Source organism: Heteronotia binoei, chromosome 18, assembly GCF_032191835.1.
Source record: "Heteronotia binoei isolate CCM8104 ecotype False Entrance Well chromosome 18, APGP_CSIRO_Hbin_v1, whole genome shotgun sequence".
Lineage (NCBI taxonomy): Eukaryota > Metazoa > Chordata > Lepidosauria > Squamata > Gekkonidae > Heteronotia > Heteronotia binoei.
This window is the reverse complement of record NC_083240.1, coordinates 21742070-21757242: the sequence shown is the minus strand read 5'-3', so window position 1 is coordinate 21757242 and position 15173 is coordinate 21742070. Positions and strand designations below refer to the sequence as shown.

General features: G+C 46.1%; 1 protein-coding gene across 1 annotated transcript; it reads right to left on the bottom strand.

Annotated features, from left to right (window-relative positions):
• Positions 1 to 1126: 1126 nt before the first annotated feature.
• On the bottom strand, positions 1127 to 12968 carry ZBTB48 (zinc finger and BTB domain containing 48). The gene is made up of 10 exons (XM_060259699.1): positions 12205 to 12968; positions 8128 to 8414; positions 7635 to 7746; positions 6940 to 7032; positions 5003 to 5089; positions 4513 to 4667; positions 4257 to 4393; positions 3736 to 3900; positions 2634 to 2722; positions 1127 to 1471 (listed from the first exon to the last, which is right to left on the bottom strand). Exons 1-10 carry the CDS (start codon positions 12964 to 12966, stop codon positions 1181 to 1183), a joined length of 2178 nt encoding a protein of 725 aa, XP_060115682.1. The 5' UTR covers positions 12967 to 12968; the 3' UTR covers positions 1127 to 1180.
• Between the last annotated feature and the right edge of the window lie 2205 nt (positions 12969 to 15173).

Sequence of the window (15173 nt, the reverse complement as noted above, 5' to 3'; positions counted from 1 at the left end):
GGTTCTCAGGCTTCCTGCACGTCTGCGCCTACAGCAGATACAGGCTGCACTTTCTCTCTCTCCTCCCCTCCCCCTTGCAGGGAAGCACAAGATTTCTACATGACTATAATGGAATTTTGCCACCCCTTTGCAGATGCAGTTCTCTGCAGAACTGTGGGATCATTCCTGATCTTGTGGGCCAATCTACACAAGCACGTAGCTCTTACTGCAAGCAGACTGCAGGACTACTCTTTTAACTCACCCTGAATATGTCCCAACCCTCCTTTAGAAGATTCATTACCACTAAGAACAAAACTTTCCACAATATAGAACTAAGAAATCTGCAATTTTTGATCACATGCAAAGCCCAAAGAATTGTCAGCAGTATCAGTTGGAATATCTCCTGAAAGCATGGCTTGCTTTCTGAGCGAGAATGTGGGAAAACCTTTCTGCTAACTATCAATTAAGAAAAGGTTTTGATTTGTTCTTGCCCATAGGAGGAAACTCAATCCTGCCTTCCACTAATTTTTCCCCTAGATCAGGAGTCTCCAACTTTTTTGAGCCTGTGAGCAACTTTGGAGTTGTGACAAAAGGTAGTGGGCTCAGTTACAAAATGGCCCTCGTGGGAGGTGGAGTCACACACAAAGGAAGTCCAAGGGTAGGGGACAGGAGGAGTAATTTAAAAATATACAGAGGGAAAGAGGTGTGAGAGAATAAAACCGACACCAAAACCGATGTTAACTGCCACCTGGACAGTTATTTTAATTTGCACAACCAATTAGATTTCCAGTGGCTGGAAAATAGCCACACCCACTTTCTAAAAATAGTTGGTAGGCAGCAGGAAAGGTGCTGGTGGGTGCTGTGGCTCCTCCAGGCACCATCTTGGGGACCCCCGCCCTAAATCACGTTCTGCTGTTGCTTTGCACAGCTCTTTGGACAGATCCTTCTCATCTCAGTGTGCACACATGAAAGACTGCCTACTGCTCCAAATTAAGGCAAACCTGTATTGCCCTGAAGGAAAAGTGCTCTCCTGTCCGTTTGGTTCCCTGCCTCCAACACGCTTAATCAACTCAAAATCTGCTTTCAGTTTAAAGACATTTAAAACAGTGCAATTTCTCAGACAGCCCCATTAAAGACTACAACAAGAGGCGAGACCACCTGAACTTTATTGGGAAAAGGGGGCTTTACAGAGGCATGACTGCTACGTTTCACAGTCGTCGGGGATTGTTATGATGAGCGATTGTTCAATTATATCTGCGGAGGTGAAGTTCTCATTTGAACAGAGTCTCTGCACAGGGATCTCCTCTGCCAGGGAGGTGTGGCCGAGAGATTCCACAATCACCTCTGCGGAGCCCACCTCCAGGATGTGGGGGGGCTGCAGGGCGACCACCACCGCCTTCTCGTCCTCGATGATGAGGTTGCGCAGCTTCCGTTGGCGGGGATTGTAGTTCTCCACCCGATCATGGATTTCCATGTGCCGTCTCAAATGAGCCTTCAAAAGAACAAGAGAGAGAGAAAAAAGGAGAGGGGCTGAATAGAAAACGAGTTGGCACAGCCCCCCTTTCACGATCAAAGGTCAACTACAACTTAGGAAGGCCCCCAAAATAACAGGAACAAGCCAGTGTGGTGGAGTAGTGAGTGTTGGGTGGGAGATAACTGGGTTCAAGTACCTGCTCAGCCATTAAGCTCACTGGATGATCATAGGCCAATCACTCTTTCTCCACCTGACCTACCTCGCAGGGTGCATATCAAAATGTGTTAGATTGCCTAAGGCCACCTTATGCAGCTATATTAGAGACTTACCCCGACCCATTTTACAAGGCTGCTCTAGGATTACAAGGAATTACAAGAAAAATGCTCTTAATGACTAGAAAAGGGTTTTGCAATATCAAGCAGTAGGCACAGAAGCCGCTTTTGAAAACCTTTGCTTTTTGGAGGGGGGGGGGCAATTTCAGAGAAAGCGATGGGAAAGAGCTGCCAGACCAAGGAGGACTGGAAGAAAACAGGCAGAGATGAAAGGATCCCACCCTAGCACCCCCTGTTCCTCTTAGTCTTTGTGCAAAGGCAAGACGAGTAGCCATGTTGGTCTGTAGCAGCATAAAAGAGCAAGAGTCCAGAAGCACCTTAAAGGCCAATAAAATTTGTGGCAGAATATGAGTTTTCATAGCAGCCCTGTGGCACAGAGTGGTAAAGCTGCAACTGCAATCGAAGCTTTCTGTTCATGACCTGAGTTCGATCCCAGCGGAAGCTGGTTCAGGTAGCCGGTTTGAGGTTGACTTAGCCTTCCATCCTTTCGAGGTTGTTAAAATGAGTACCCAGCTTGCTGGGGGGGGGAAGGGTAGATGACTGGGGAAGGCAATGGCAAACCACCCCGTAAAAAGTCTGCCGTGAAAACGTCGTGAAAGCAACCACCCCAGAGTTGGAAACGACTGGTGCTTGCACAGGGGACTACCTTTACCTTTATGAGCTTTCATGAGTCCCTGCTCACTTCTTCAGTTACCATTTGGAACCTGGTATCTGACAAAGTGAGCAGTGACTCATGAAAGCTCACACCTGCCACAAATTTTGTTAGTCTAAGTTACTCCTGGACCCTTACTCTTCTCTATTGCAAAGTCAAGGAATAGCCATTCTGAGTCAGCACACACACTGCATACCTGTCGTGTGAACTTGTAGCCGCATTCCGTGCATTCAAATTTCCTCACTCCTTTGTGCCTGCGAACGTGGACACGCAACTGCTCCACAGCTGAGAAAGTAAAGACCAGGAGGGGGCCGTTATGCAGCTGCCCAAAGGAAGCCCTGCCTGAGCCTTGCTGTGTTACTCCACAATGAAGTTGGAGCAGACAGGAAGCCGCCTCACTCCCAAGACAAGTTGCTGCTATTTACTCTGACAGGCACCAGCTCTCCAAGGTCTCAGGTTCATGCCGGTCCTGCTACTTGACCCACTGAGACTCCGCCTCTTGCATGTGGGATTCTGCTCCCATCTCCTTCCTGCCCCATCAAGGAGAGGTTTCCCAAACTCATTCCTAGGTCTCAATCAGGACAAAGGCTCTCTTATAGAGCACAGTTGGCCAAACTCTGGCTCTTTCGCACATATTGTGTGGTTCTCAAAGCCCCCACCACCCCACTGGCCGGCAGCTTGGAGAATGTATTTAAAGTTAAAGTTGCTTTCTTTCTACCTCTCTCTCCCTCCACCCATCTATTTGCTTTCTTCCCTCCTTCCTGTCTTGCGGCTCTCAAAGATCTGATATTTGTGTCTTGTGGCTCTCAAACATCTAACATTTATTCTATGTGGTTCTTACATTAAGCAAGGTTGGCCACTCCTGCTCTAGAAAGTAGCATCATTCTGCTGCCAGCAGTCCCCCGTTTCCTATTACATCAAGGTTGCCCAACAACAGAGCTAAGCAACCCCCAACACACAGTCTGATCGGGGCAAGCAGGCCAATTTTCAACCCCAGCAATCAAGGCATGCCCTTGAGCAGGAGCAGGAGGAAGGAAGCAACAAGCACAAATCATGCCCATTGTTGCCTTTTGGACCTGTGGAGCTGCTAACCAGGACTGAGGCTCACCCTAGCGGTACTAGCAGTGCCAGTGAAGTTTGGTCTCCCCCCAGTTTGTCTAGCCAAGGAGAGTCACCATCTTCTGCACCCTGCTTTCTTTTGCCAGCACACCACAGGCAAATTTTTTAAAAGGAACTGAGGCCAGAAACAGCTTCTGACTCCTGCCCTTCCCTGTTCCGAGCCTCCCTCTTGACATTACCTTTAAAAGTTTTCCCACAGATCTGACAGAAGTGGGGCCTCCCCTCCTGGTGCCGGCTGGCGATGTGTCTCAGCAGCGGACCTTTCTCCGTGAACCTTTGGCCGCAAAACTCACAGCTGAAGGGGCGCTCGCCTGTGTGGGTCCGGTTGTGTTTATCCAGGCTTGCTAACAAGAAAACCCCAAACAGAAGACAGAAAAGTGAAAGGGCCTTTCAGAACTGGCCGAAATTACTCAGGTTGGTCTAACACTGTCCCCCCTCCCCTGCAACTCAGATTCTAAGCCAACCCCTCATAAGCAGAAGCAGCTGCAGTACACTTTGCTCCGCTCCCTAACCCTGCCCCCAATCAGATGTCTCCAAAGCAGTGACAACGGGGTGGGGGGAGGAACCCTGTCACTTTAACCCTAACATTCTGCTCCCATCACCTACTTCTTCAAGCCCTCAGTGATTGAGGGAGGACTCCAGGCCTCAAGGGCTAAATAAAGCCCTGATCACCTGGCAGAGGGTCACCTAGCACTTGTACCTTGTGTGCGGAATGTCTTGCCGCAGAGATGGCACTGGAAGGGTTTCTCTCCGGTGTGGGTACGAAGGTGCATGTTGAGGTTGGCCTTTTGGGTGAAGGCGTGGTGGCAGAACTCACACACATAGGGCCGCTCGTTCCTGCCGGGGAGGGAGGGGTTGGAGGGAAGAGAGAAAGGGGGGGGGACTAGTCACACCTGAACACACCTGCTAATCACAAAGGCACAGAAAAAGAGAAAGATCAGAGGTTCCTTGTGTACCTGTGCTTGGCTTTGATGTGCATCTGCAAACCATTGCGACTTGAGGCCCTGTGACCACACTCTTCGCAGACAAACAGCTTCTCCCCACGATGCTTGAAGGCTTCATGTAGGCGGAGTTCTGTCCGAGACAGGAAGCACTTGGAACATGCAGAGCACTGTTGGGAGGAAGAGCAAAAGGAGGACCAGAATTAGTTTCCTGTCACAGGCAGAGGTACGACCGCTTAGCCTGTTGCTCTGTGTCTCAGTACCAATACTTACGCTTCCATCATTAAGGCGTTTGAAGAATCACTTGGGGGCAAATGCAACAGAAGCTGTGTATAGGAGGCCAACGATAGCTGCTGTTAACGGGTCATTTCCACAATATTCTTAAGAGTTCAGGGTTCCCTGATGCTAACTCTAGAGAATCCATTTTTCTTTCTGTTCCAGCACACTGGAACCTTAACCTCCACCCAATCCACTCTCCCCAGCTCCAGGAACTACCAGGGCGTACCGCGTGGGGTTTGGGGGCTCCATGCAACTTGATTAAGTGGCTTTGCAGGTCCTTCTTCTGCATGAACTGCTGGATGCAGGAAGAGCACTGAAACACACAAGAGTCACGGATCAGCATCAGCCATCTCTCTAGGACATTTGCTAACATGCTTATGGGCTGGTTTCAGTCAGACCCAGAAGAACCTCTCAGTGCACACAAGCCAACTGTCTGGTCAAGCAGCTTTTGCAAACATTCTGTTACTTATAACTCCAGAGACAAGTGTGAGGACATGCATATGGAGTACCTGTTGAAACTTCAACATGCAAACAGAGATTAAAGTGAATTCCCATTAGCTAGAGCAGGGGGAGGCACCTTCTGTGTCTGGCAAGACAGGGCAAAGAATCTAGGCAAACAATTTGCTTAAGCCAAATTTTGTGTCCTGAATAAGTTATCAGTGCCAAATTGCTTTTGTCCTGTGAAATCAACACACGGATTGAGAAGCAGATGCTGATTTTTGTTGAACAAAGTAGGAGTCAAGTATCACCTTTAAGACCAACAAAGTTTTATTCAGAATGTAAGCTTTCGTATGCATGTATTCTTCTTCAGACAATATTCAAACTGATATTGCTATCCAGACCAAATAGTCTTCCAATTTATTACACTATTTTGCCATTTGACCCTAACTTTGTATCAGTTTACACTCTTAACCCAACAACTACATGTATTTCAGCCCACTGTACCTTATCCCCTCGTCTGAAGATGTATGCATATAAAAGCTTACATTCTGAATAAAACTTTGTTGGTCTTAAAGGTGATACTTGACTCCTACTTGGTTCTACTGCTTCAGACCAATGTGGCTGATTTTTGTTGTCCAAGCAGATGTTTTAAAATTCAGATATGTCTTCTCTTTTCTTTTAAATGGAAACACAATGTAGGAGTCATCCCTTCCCCCAGATGCTGTAAGTTTTTCATCTGAATGAAAACTACTGTTTATCATTTACATATGTCTTTTCTGAAAACCCAAGATGCTTTATTTAGTAACACTTAAAATGGCCCTGAAAGGCAGACCTGTTTTATCCCTATATTGCAATTGAATTGAAGCTAAGAGAGAATAGCAGGGGACTTAAACTACACCAAACACACCATTGGGGATTCCCAAAGAAGCTGCTTTACCCCACAAAGTTTATTCTAAATTTGTCCTCACCTGGGCTACATTATATGGAAGATCGGGATCTTCTACCATCTAATACGAATGATCATAAATGCCTTTACCTTTGAAGCACGTTTGGCTGTTGAGACCTATGTAGGTTAACGTTCCCTACACAATCTTAATCTCAGTATCTCCTTTTTATTTTAACTGAGTATGTGTTTTTCTAAGGTAGCCTGAATTACCTCCAAAATCCTCAAAACACTATATGTTCCCTTCTCTCAAAGGTGTTATAGTTCCATGTCCTTAATGTTTAATAGTTGATAGCTAAAGCACTGTACCATATATGCTTTTGAAACCTACTGCCTCTATTATTTTGTTTGGTTATGCCAATATCACTTCTATATGTACTTTAATATTACTAGAATAAAATCTGGAAAAATTTTAAAAAGAAAAGGAACTGAAAGTGTAAGACATGTTTGGGGTCAACCACTCTTCCCCCCTCCCCCCCCAAAAAAAACGTTTTGGGTGTGCTGAAACCAAACCTCACTTGCCAAGCTCAAGTTCTATTCAGAACCAGAACACAAGGCCCAGCTGCCCAAACAGTGTGTGTGTGTCACTTGCTTGCCAGCCTTAACAGGGAGGGCACCTGGCACCACTGCTACACAGAGGAAGCTAAACAAGCAGCCCAAGATGTCTCCTGGACACAGCGTCCTTGCAAAGCAGCACCAGCTGTTTCCCCAAGATCCCTCAGCCCACCCAGTGATAAGAGTCACAGCCAAGTACATGCTCAAGGGCAGGGCAGGCTAACCTTATAAGGCATCTCTCCTGTGTGGGACACCATGTGCAGCCGCAGCTCCAGCCGCCTCTTGAACACCTCCTGGCAGACAGAACAGGTGAAAACCTGAAGAGAAAAGAAGCTGGGAGTTACAAAAGGTGTTACTTGAAATAGCCACTTCATTAGAGCACTCAGAGAGGTCTACACATTCAGAAGGAAAAATTGTGCAGTTGCTTTCTGTCTGGAACCATAACACCTCAGCAAAAGGGGGATGGAGTCATAACCTCCTACTTATCAAAAACTTCCAAAAGTTAGCATGTCAGGAAGAAACATTCTAGTTTCATCTTGTTTGGCATGTTCTAGATTTCTTAAATGGTGTAGTTAATGGAGGGTATTATTACAAATACATGAATTTTTACAAAGCTCTCTGACTGCTTTGAGAAGATTATTTTGAGCAAGAACCAAACCTTCACTTGACTTGTTAGAACTGCCACACTTCATGTGACCTTAAGCACACCCACCCACAACCCACAGGCTGAGACATGGCAACTCCCCCAAAGCTATCTTGGCAGCTGCACGGTTAGAAGAGACCTCAATCTCCAACACTTCAACCCAGCCCTCCATACTGAACGTGTACTAATCCTTCTCTGTCCAGGTGAGCCTCAGGTTTCAGCCTTGATAGCTTTACGAATGCTCTGATCAGACGCATCTCCTCCATCCCCAGGTACCTGTTCCGAACGGTTCATGCAGTTTCTTGCTTCGTGCTCCAGCAAGTTCTCCTTCCGGAAATAGCATTTCCCACACTTGGAACATTCAAAGGGCTTCTCTCCAGTGTGTTTCCTGCAAATAAGAGGGAGGAGAAAAAACAAAGCCAGTGTGAGCCACAGCAGAAACAGTAAGCAGAACTCAAGACAGCAGTTGCTCTCCAGATTCTCAAGGAAGCTCACCCAGTATTGCCTCCTACAAACCTCTCATGTAATGTGTGAACCAGGCCTCAGGTTGCCTGGTCTACAGTTGCCCTCACGTAATGTGTGAACTCACCCTTTGTATTTCCCACAGTCAATAAGTCTTAGTTTTGTTATCAGCACCATGAGCTACTTTACAGCAAACATCGCTACATCTGCCTTGGTTCTAGGAATACATCCTTTTCTAGGTTCCTAGTCCTGCCCCGTCTCCCTATTATTCACCCATCCCTTCAGGGTGGGGGCACCAGAGACTTGCCTATTGTGCACTTTGAGATAATATTTGCTGAGAAATGACTTGTGGCAGGTGGGACATTCGACAGGCTCAGAAGTGCCCCTGCGGTTTCCAAGCAGCCCAGTCTCTAGCAGGTTGCTGTTCCCTGCAGTCTCAGAGGCACTGGGCTTTCTGGCCAAGTGAGATCTTCTTTTGGTCCTCATGCTCTTCTTCCCAGGAATGTAATCCTCGTCTCTTTCTTGAGACCCCTTTCCTCCGCCTTCATCTTCAGCAGGGAGGTCATTAGGGCCCAGGACCACCTGGATTTCCCACTGGAATTAAAAATAAAACATCACAAGTTATTTTTACACGTCTAGTAGAAGTCCAACCTTATGCTACTGATGTGACAAGAGAATCTTCAGTTATGGCTGCCCATGCTTAAAAACAGAGATTTAAAATGTTATTTGCTACAGCAGAGGGGCATGTGCTAACTACAGTCCTGTTCACAATTATGAAACAAAACAAAATGGTGAACAAAGGATTCAACTTCTATGCATAGCTGACAATTCTCTTCAGTTATAGATATGTGAGAATAACATTCAAGAGACTAAGCAGTTCTCCTTCACTGACATAAGCCCAGAAACAGCCCAGCTCACTACAGATTTAGTTTGGATACAAAATCAAACATGCACACAGTAGCTGCAAAAGAGCATGGTTACATTCAGAATCATACAGAAAGGCAATCACCACATCAAAATGGAACATGAGTTTACATGCACACGTGCATGTGCTGAGCTCTTTCCCACTTTATATAGGCAAGCTTGAACTCCCACCAAACACACACCAACAACCCAAATGCACATTACAAACTATATTTCCCCCCTACCTGATTCCAAGGAACTCAGGTACCATATATAGTTAATCCCTGCCTTTTGCCCTCACAACAACCCTGTGAAGTAGGTGAGGGTGGCAAATGTCTTGCCCACATTCATCCAGAGAGTGTCATGTCCAAATACGGATTTGAACGTGCAGCACCTACTTTGACCACTATGTACAATGGATTAGCACACATTCCGCATCTGCCCTTGGCTCCCAGATATTTGACAATATATAATGCTTGCTCTGCCCTGGCTCAGGCTAACCCGATCTCAGAAGCTAAGTAGGGTCAGCCCTGGTTAGTATTTGGATGGGAGACCACCAAGGTAATCCAAGGTTGCTATTCAGAGGCAGGCAATAGCAAAACCATATCTGAACGTATCTTGTCTTGAAAACCCTACAGCATGACCACACGTCAGCTGTGATTTGACAGCATCACTGTCTGCTCAAGGCCCACAGTACTTTCCACAGAAACTTTAATGGCTGCTGGTAAAAAGTTTCTATTATTCATCAACTGATCTGGCTTTTACAGTAAATACCACAGGAAGATGGGCCGCACCAGTGGGTAGAAGAAAAAAGGAACAAGGTGCAAGGTTGAGAGTTTTATTAAATGGTCCAAATCCCTATGTATTTTGGTAAATGCTCCATTAGGGGATCTTGTATAAAAACTTCGCTGGTTCCCACCTTGAATAAGAGAAGTGTTTATACCAGAGAATTTTTAAATACAACATTACCTGAAAAAGGCATTTAGTGTAACGTGTTGGGATCTAGAAGATCCAGCATGAACTTTAAGAGTTGGGGGGTGGGGATTTATCTAAAGACTCAGGGGTCTAAACCTGTTCCATAAGACTGTATTACAGCAGCATTTCATAGCCATTATTTTGGAGCAAAGTCAACTAAAGTTAGATCTGTGCATGGAAAAGGAAAGGAAAGGTGCAAGCACCAGTTGTTTCTGACTCTGGGGTGACATTGCTTTCACAACGTTTTCATGGCAGACTTTTTACAGGGTGGTTTGCCATTGCCTTCCCCAGTCTTTTACACTTTCCCCCCAGCAAGCTGGGTACTCATTTTACCGACCTCGGAAGGATGGAAGGCTGAGTCAACCTTGGGCTGGCTACCTGAATCCAGCTACCGCCGGAATCGAACTCAGGTCATGAGTAGAGAGTTCAGATCACAGTACTGCAGTACTGCTGCTTTACCACTCTGAGCCATGGGGCTGCTTCTGTGCAAGAGTAGGGGCTATATTTTTAATTGCTACTTTTCACACAGCACTGGGACTAAATACATGCTTTTGATGGTGTGTGTTAGCATTTTGGGTAGGCTTGCACCCTTACATTGAGGTGCAAACTTTACAGTGCTCCTGCCAGAACAGCACACACTGTATAGCTGCCAGAACACTTCACTGTGCATATTCAGGGTTGTGCAGATCTATTCACATTCAGCTACTAAGGTAAAACTGGAGCAAGTTCCTTCTGTGGCCATTTTGTTTTTGTGAGCAGTTTGAAGAGAAGCAGATTCTGCACATCTGGAAGATTCCAGAGATAAACCTTTCGTCTCAAAACTGTTTACAGCATTGAAGTTTAAGGCTTACTGGGAGGTATCAGCTTGGAAATCTTCCAAAATGAAATCCTCAGGACCATTCTGGGAACCAAACAGAGCACGCTACCAGCTCTTTTGAGAGTTTAGGAATTGGTTGTTTCGTTATGTTTTCTAATATTGGATTTTTCTAATGTCAAGAAACAGATTTCTTGAAATTTTGTTGGAGCAGATATTTCTTCCTTCATTTTGGCAGTCAGTAGCAGAATTTAATTCAAGAGATATGCGTGTATGGGTGTGTCATGATGTATGATTATGGATCAAATCACAACACAAATTTAAAGCTGAGGATAGTCTCATCAAATGTGATACAGTAAATATTAACAAAACCACACCAGGGTTTGCTATGTTTAAATACCAGAGCAGTCTAGAAGTCTAAAATCAATTCTAAAAGACAAGCCATTTTAGCCTGTTGCAGAAGAATGAAACAGGAATCCAGTGGCACCTTAATGACTAAAACGTATTCCAGCATGAGCTTTCATGAGTTAGAGCTCAGTTCTTCAGATATGTCTGGAATAAATGTTGGATTTTTGTTTAACTGGATTTGTGTTAAGTTACATTCCACTCAAGTGTGCTCTTAAATGCAAAAGAAAATCCTGTGTGTCAGCTTTTAAAATGCCCTATTTGCATGTCAGTTTTAATTAAATAAATTCCACCTCTTGCTGAAAGGTTAAAAAAACCCTGGCCAGTGCCACACAAGCCTGCTTTCTTTTACTGGACAGTAAAGTCAGAGAGTGTTACTTAAGCGAGCAGCTTCGTTTGGGCACTTTTAAACCTCACGCTAGCTTTGCTGAGTATCACATGTTGTGAATTATTTTAATAGCAGCTACGTTGGGGTGGCCTATGCTTAGTCGAATCTGCAAGACATGGATGTTGCCTTTAAATAAACCTTTTAACAGATATTCCACTGTTATCTGTGACTTCTGGCACAGATAACAAAAACTGAACTGATATCCAGGGCTGCAAGTACTCCACATGATCTGGGAATCATCTACCACAGCCATCCAAATATGAATAATTGCATACAAATTAATTGTGTGGAATCACTAGCAGCTTTCAACTGATGGTGTTCAATTGCTGATCTCTGCTGGATGCAGCAGCTTCCAACTGAGAACCTACTGGAAGGTTAGTAGGAGCTCTGCATTGAAAGTTCATCAACCTACCTGGAAGCCAGCTTGCCTGCCATTACTGATCTTCCCTGGCAATACATTCAGGTTCCTACTAGGACATGTTCTCAGTTCATACGGAGCTCCACAGGGCCCCATGAAAACTTGATGACCTTAGAGGTCCCTTCCAACTCTATGATTCTATTGAGAGGACTCCCATCTTCCAGGCTCCTCTGCAGTGAGCAAGTGCTCTGCAGAAAATGGAGGAATTAGGAAAGGCCTCCCCAAAGACCCATGTGGGATCTCCACTGAACATGCAACAATTCCATAAACCCCAATCCTGCTGCCCCTTAAGATCCAATCCATGTGGCCCAAAAATCTGCCTTTCTCCTGCACCCCCCACCCCAATATAACAGCAAACTTATACTGCTGTGACCATCTCTGGTAATAACATTTCCTCTCTTAGGTGCCTTTATTTTCCATCAGGAATGCTTTTGCAACACCCAAAGAAAATCCCTAGTTAGGACGTTACTCCACACGCCACCTCATTACTGGCGCTCGCGTCTTCGGTGGCTCCTCTTTTCAATGGCCTTTTTAGTTCTTTACATTCCGGGATGCTCTTTACTTCACCTGCATTGCTCAGTGTGTTTGTTTTGAGAGCCCTTTTCAACCTTCCCCGAAGGATACAGGGGCTCTCCCTTTGACCCTGGGCCACTTTGTCCCCCTGGGGACAGGGCTTCGGACTGGGCTCCTCAACAGAGTCATTTTTGGACGCGGCTTGAAAGGCCGGTTCTTCTTGCACATCTGTCACCTCCTCAGAGTGACTGCTGAAGTCTTTTTCACACGGAGGCTGGCTGTTCTGGTCGCCATTATCCAAGCATTTGGGCTTGAATTCCTGGCACAGCTTGACAGCTTCTGGGATGCAGAGTTCCTTAGCAGCTGCAAGAAGCTTTTTCCAGTTCTCTGAGGTGATTGCCAAGTGGCCTGTGTAGAAGAAGTCGAGAAGCAAAGCAAAGATCTCCACAAAGGTCTCTGGCAGGATCACCCGGCTGGAAGCTCCAGTGTACATGCTCTGGAAGAAGGAGCTACAGCACGCCAGGACGCTCCAATGTGCCTTGAATACCAAGCTGCCCACTGCCAGGGTGGCATCACAGTACTGTCCACTCTCCCGCTGCTTATTGAGTTCCTGCAGAACACGCACACTGTGTTGTATAAAGGAGCCCTCCATGACCTGCTGGAAGAGAAGAAAGACAAAATGGGTAGGTGGTGGCTGGACACAGCTCCTTTTCAGACTCCTCACCACCATCACCACCACCACCACCACCACCACCACCACCACCACCACCACCAGGGAGGCTCTGCTGGAGGTGAATATGAAGTAGTTAACAATGGGCTGACATCTGCCTAAAACACATCAAGAAGAGAATGGTGATCAATAAAACATGGACTGCGGATTATGAAAGCACAAAGAATTTAGACCAGATGCATGCAAAGAGAAAAGAATAGTGAAGAGGATAAAACAGGGGTGGATCAACACAGCACCAGCCTACATTACTAGACTCCAACTGAACATAAGAGAAGCCATGTTGGATCAGGCTAATGGCCCATCCAGTCCAACACTGTGTCACACAGTGGCCAAAAAACCCAGATGTCACCAGGAGGTCCATCAGTGGGGTCAGGACACTGTTGCCCCCCCAAGCATCAAGAATACAGAGCATCACTGCCCCAGACAGAGAGTTCCAACAATATGTGGTGGCTAATAGCCACTGATGGACCTCTGCAAAAAAAAAAAAACCCTGCAAAAAAGCTTGCCTGAAATATTCTGGGGACAGAGACAGACTATCCCAGCCACTCTACCTTGCGAAACTTCCTTTCACATTTTTTTTAAATTAATCCTTTACATTCTATATTGAGAGCAGTCTCAAGTGTTTATTTACAGCTTCCAAATCAAAGAGAAGGTGAGCAAAATTAGGAGAGAAAGGGCAGGATCAGCAGACAGGAAACCTGTCCTCTGTGCAGAAGCAGGGAAAGGAGATGGCTCTTCGTTCACAAACTGAAGGTGGCACAAAAGGGAGAAATCCAGAGCAGCAACCGTCCAGCATGCTTACATAGGAAGATGCCCCACTGCCCTCAGTGATATTTACTTCTTCAGAGTAAATACGCCTTGTCTGGCACTTGGGCAAGTATGGGAGGGAGGGGCAAAGAAGATGAAAAAGGAATTATTATATTAGGGATGACCAAAGCAGAGTCGCTGTCATGCTGAGAGGCTGCAGAACATAAAGCCCTAGTAAAATTATCAAAAAATAAACAGAAAGCGAACGAAAGGGCAGGTGTGTGTGTGGGGGTTGCATTGCCTGCCTCCCCTCCCCATCTCTCAGGGAAGAATTCTGGAAGGCTTCCCCGCACCCTTCAGTGCTCTGCAACCATATGGAAGCAGAAACCCAGCGCGAAAGAAAAACTCCCTCAGCCCCCATTTACCTCAGCCCTCTATATCGTCGCGCCTCCCCTCCCCCCCCTGCCGCGGCTACAGCCCAGGCTGAGAGGGAGACATGAGCCAAACCGGCGCCATCTTGGGACACGTGACGTCACGACGCGAAAAGGAGGGAGAGAGGGGGCGCGCGCGAGCGGCAGTAGGGGCGGGGCCGTGGGCGGGGTAAATGCAGGATAAATTATTAAAGAGGCGGGGCATGTCAGTCCCGCCCCCGGATGCTAGAAACCGGAGGAATAAATCAAACGAGACTTATGGTTTTTAATGCTACTGGCTCGAGATAAAAACGAGTTGTTATTGAGATTCGTGACTAACAAACTTAAGAACAGTATTTATTAATATTGCATTGTGATTAACTAGGGTTGCCAATCCCCATGTGGGGGCAGGGGATCCCCTGGTTTGGAGGCCCTCCCCCACTTTGGAGGGTTATCAGAAAGCGGGGGGAGCGAAATGTCTGCTGGACACTCCATTATTCCATATGGAAACCGATTCCCATACGGTATACCGGTGACTTGATCTGCCAATTCAACTGGAAACAGTGGTGATGTTTAAAAGAAATAAATTCCCCGCAGCAGATTGTTTTATGACTGAAGTCAGGTCAGGGAACCCAAGCCTAGTTTGTGAAAAATCATGACGTCCAGTTTGGCTATTAGTGAAGCTGGTTAAATAGAACCTCCATGTTCAGCAATAGTATACCTTTGAGTACCAGTTGCTGAGACAAAACCTGTAGGAAGTTTTGACCTTTGCGCCCCTTGTTATGAGCCTTCTGGTTGGCTACTGGAGAACAGGATGTTGGATCAGAGGGATCATTGGTCGAATCCAATACGGCTCTTCCTGTATTTTGATGATGTTGTGTTTATGATGTTGTGTTCATGTATCCTGTGTCTGGTACACATACATGACAATGCATACCTTTAAAAGTGTTTGCTTCTAACTTTAATACCTTTGAAGGCCGATGGGCTCTTGCTGCTAACAGAAGAGTTTTGCACATGAACTGTGAAGAAATGGTGGCTTGGAGGATCATC